Genomic DNA, 2999 nt, shown 5'->3' on the forward strand with positions numbered 1-2999 from the left:
CAAGTCCACTCAGAGAGACCGCATTCGTACTGAGCAGTCCACTGATGAGCAGTTGCAGAAGTGGAAGACAAGGGATGAATCGAAGGGCAGTACATTGTATTCTGTGGAGGACGTCATTGTCAAATATAGTTGTCGTATGTGGGTGCCTATTGGTGACTCGTTGAGAGGTGAGATTATGATGGAAGCACATGCTTCACCGTACTCTATCCACCCCAGGACTACAAAGATGTACAAGGACCTATAGTTACTCTATTGGTGGCCGGACATGAAGAGAGATATTCGAAAGTTTGTTTCAGAATGCCTCACTTGTCAGCAGGTTAAGGCAGAGTATCAAAGACCAGCGGGGTTGTTGAGGCTGCTCCCCATTCCCCAGTGGAAGTTGGAGAATATTACTGATGGAATTCGTGGTTGGTTTGCCGAAACCAGTGAAGGGCTACACTGCTATTTGGGTGATCATGGATCATCTGACTAAATCAGCTCATTTCCTGCCAGTGAAGACGACATACTCCATGTCACACTTTGCCGAGATGTATATTCGAGAGATATCCAGACTACATGAGATTTCAGTGTATTGTATCCGACAGAGATCTGCGTTTTACTTCATCGTTCTTGAAGAGCTTCATTCTGCCATGGGGATCAAGCTGTTGTTTAGTACGGCATTTCATCCGCAGACTGACGGCCAATCGGAGGGGGTGATCAAGATTTTGTGTAACGCCCAGACATTCGTATGTTTATGATGTAAGGTAAGAAGATTTAGACATCTCAAAACAAGAAATTAAAGGATGGAAGAAGTAGATCACAAATCTGAAGTGGTGTCCATGTCCCTAGATTCGTCTTTCTTCGTCATTGCGATCAATCCTGACGTTCCAATTCCTTCTCCAATGTATCCTCTTCGTCTCTCACGTCTTTCCTCTCCAAAAATGGCTTCCTCATCTCTGAAACCCTATTTTTATTTTTAATCTTCCTCCGAGCCTGTAAAATAAAGCCCAATTATCGATTCTTGCCTGCGGTAGCGCCGTGGCGCTTTTCAATCAGCGTATAGGCACCCGTAAAGTTCAGATGTATCACCGCGGAGCTTGTGCTAATTTGTAGCACCTAGAGCTTCTTTTTGTCATGTGAAACCATAGTTATATGGCGCTTGTACCTTGGAGATGCGGGGCTAGTCTTGACTTATCACTTAGTCTCCCAAGTAGCCTTTTCCTCGGAGTGATTCAACCACTTGAATTTGACCATCTTTATCACATTGTTTCTCACCTTCCACTCCTGTCTGCTTAAGATCTGTGTAGGCCTCTCCTCGTATGACAGGTTTGGTGTAAGATGTAATGGCTCAAAATTCAGCACATATGAATGATTTGACATGTACTTGTAAAGCATAGATACTTGATTCCCATTTTGTACTCTTGCAAGATCAGGCGGCAAAGCCACTCTGTATGCCAATACTACCTCTCTGTCTAAGATCACAAACGGTCCAATAAATCTCGAAATAAGCTTGCTCTTCTTGTCAAATCTCTTAACACCCTTCACAGGTGCTATTTTCATTAATACAAGTTCCGCAATGGCAAATTCGAAATCCTTTATTCTCTTTTCAGCATATATTTTATATCGACTTTGTGCAGTCTTCATCCTATCACGAATTCTGACTACTACATCGGTAGTCTGTTGAACAATCTCTGGCCTGATTTCAGTTCTCTCTCCAAACTCATCCCAATAAATCGGAGATTTACACTTCTTTCCATAGAGTACCTCATAAGCATCTGTATCTATAGACGATTGATAGTTGTTGTCATAGGTAAATTCCACTAAAGGTAGCTTCGATTCTCAACTTCCTTAAAAATCGATCACACAAGCACGCAGTAAGTCTTTAGGATCTGTATCACTTTATGTGACCTGACCATCTGTCTGAGGATGAAATTGTGTACTGAATAATAAAGTCCCCATATTGGAATGCAGACTCTTCCAGAAGGACGATGTAAATCTCAGGTTTCTGTGAGACACTAGAAACTTGTATTCTATGCAGTCTAACTATTTCCATAGTGTACATCTCTGCGTACTGTGTCGTAGAGAAAATCGTCTTTATAGACAAAAAGTGTGCTAATTTAATGAGACGATCAACGATAACCCATATTGCATTAGGGCCCTTTATTGTCCTATGCAATCCCATTAAAAATTCCATCGCTCCATTTCCACTCAAGAATAGGAAGTTGACAAGTTAGGCATTCAGACAAAAAACACAAGATATCTTGCTTCATACCTAGGCACCAATAGAGTTGATGTAGATCTTTATACATCTTAGTACTTCCCGGATGTATAGAATAAGGAGAAGTATGCGCCTCTATCATAATCTCAACTACAAGAGAATAAACACTATGAACCCAAATTCGACCTCTATACTTGACAAGACCGTCCTCCACTGACTATAACATGATGCCCTTAAACTCATCCCTCTTTTGCACTTTCGTAATTTCTCCTCAATCAGTCTGTCAATGATAATATGGTCTCTCGAGGTAGACTTGTGCTATCATTGTCGATAATCTAGGAGCATTGCCCCTAGAAAAAATATCGAGATCAAACCTCTAAATCTATATTTGAAGAGGTTTCTGCAATGATAGTTGGGCTATGACTATTGTCTTCCTGCTCAAGGTGTCTGCAACGACAATAGCTTTCCCTAGGTGGTAACTAAAATCACAATCATAGTCCTTTACGAGCTCTAACCAATGTCTTCATATCCTTCTATGTGAAGAAATACTTGAAAATCTTGTGGTCAGTAATGATTTTGCATTTCTCAACGTAAAGTAATGCCTCCAAAGCTTCAAGACAAAGACAATTGTTGCTAATTCAAGGTCACGAGTCAGATAATATTTCTCGTGCACCTTCAATTTCCTCGATGCATAAGCAATAACTTGATCATGCTGCATCAACACTATGCCCAAACCGAGTTTTGAAGCATCTGTATACCACACATAGTCTTGTTTCCCGGATGGCATTGCTAGAACCAGTGT

The 2999-nt window shown here is 41.1% G+C and overlaps 1 protein-coding gene across 1 annotated transcript; it reads right to left on the reverse strand.

The window, feature by feature from the left end:
* Positions 1-852: 852 nt before the first annotated feature.
* On the reverse strand, positions 853-2173 carry LOC142550629 (uncharacterized). Its single transcript, XM_075659704.1, has 3 exons — positions 1888-2173; positions 1255-1760; positions 853-972 (listed from the first exon to the last, which is right to left on the reverse strand). The coding sequence occupies exons 1-3, from the start codon at positions 2171-2173 to the stop codon at positions 853-855; spliced, it is 912 nt and encodes a 303-aa protein (XP_075515819.1).
* Positions 2174-2999: the final 826 nt, after the last annotated feature.

The sequence above is a fragment of the Primulina tabacum genome, chromosome 7 (genome assembly GCF_025594145.1).
Source record: "Primulina tabacum isolate GXHZ01 chromosome 7, ASM2559414v2, whole genome shotgun sequence".
Taxonomy (NCBI): Eukaryota; Viridiplantae; Streptophyta; class Magnoliopsida; order Lamiales; family Gesneriaceae; genus Primulina; species Primulina tabacum.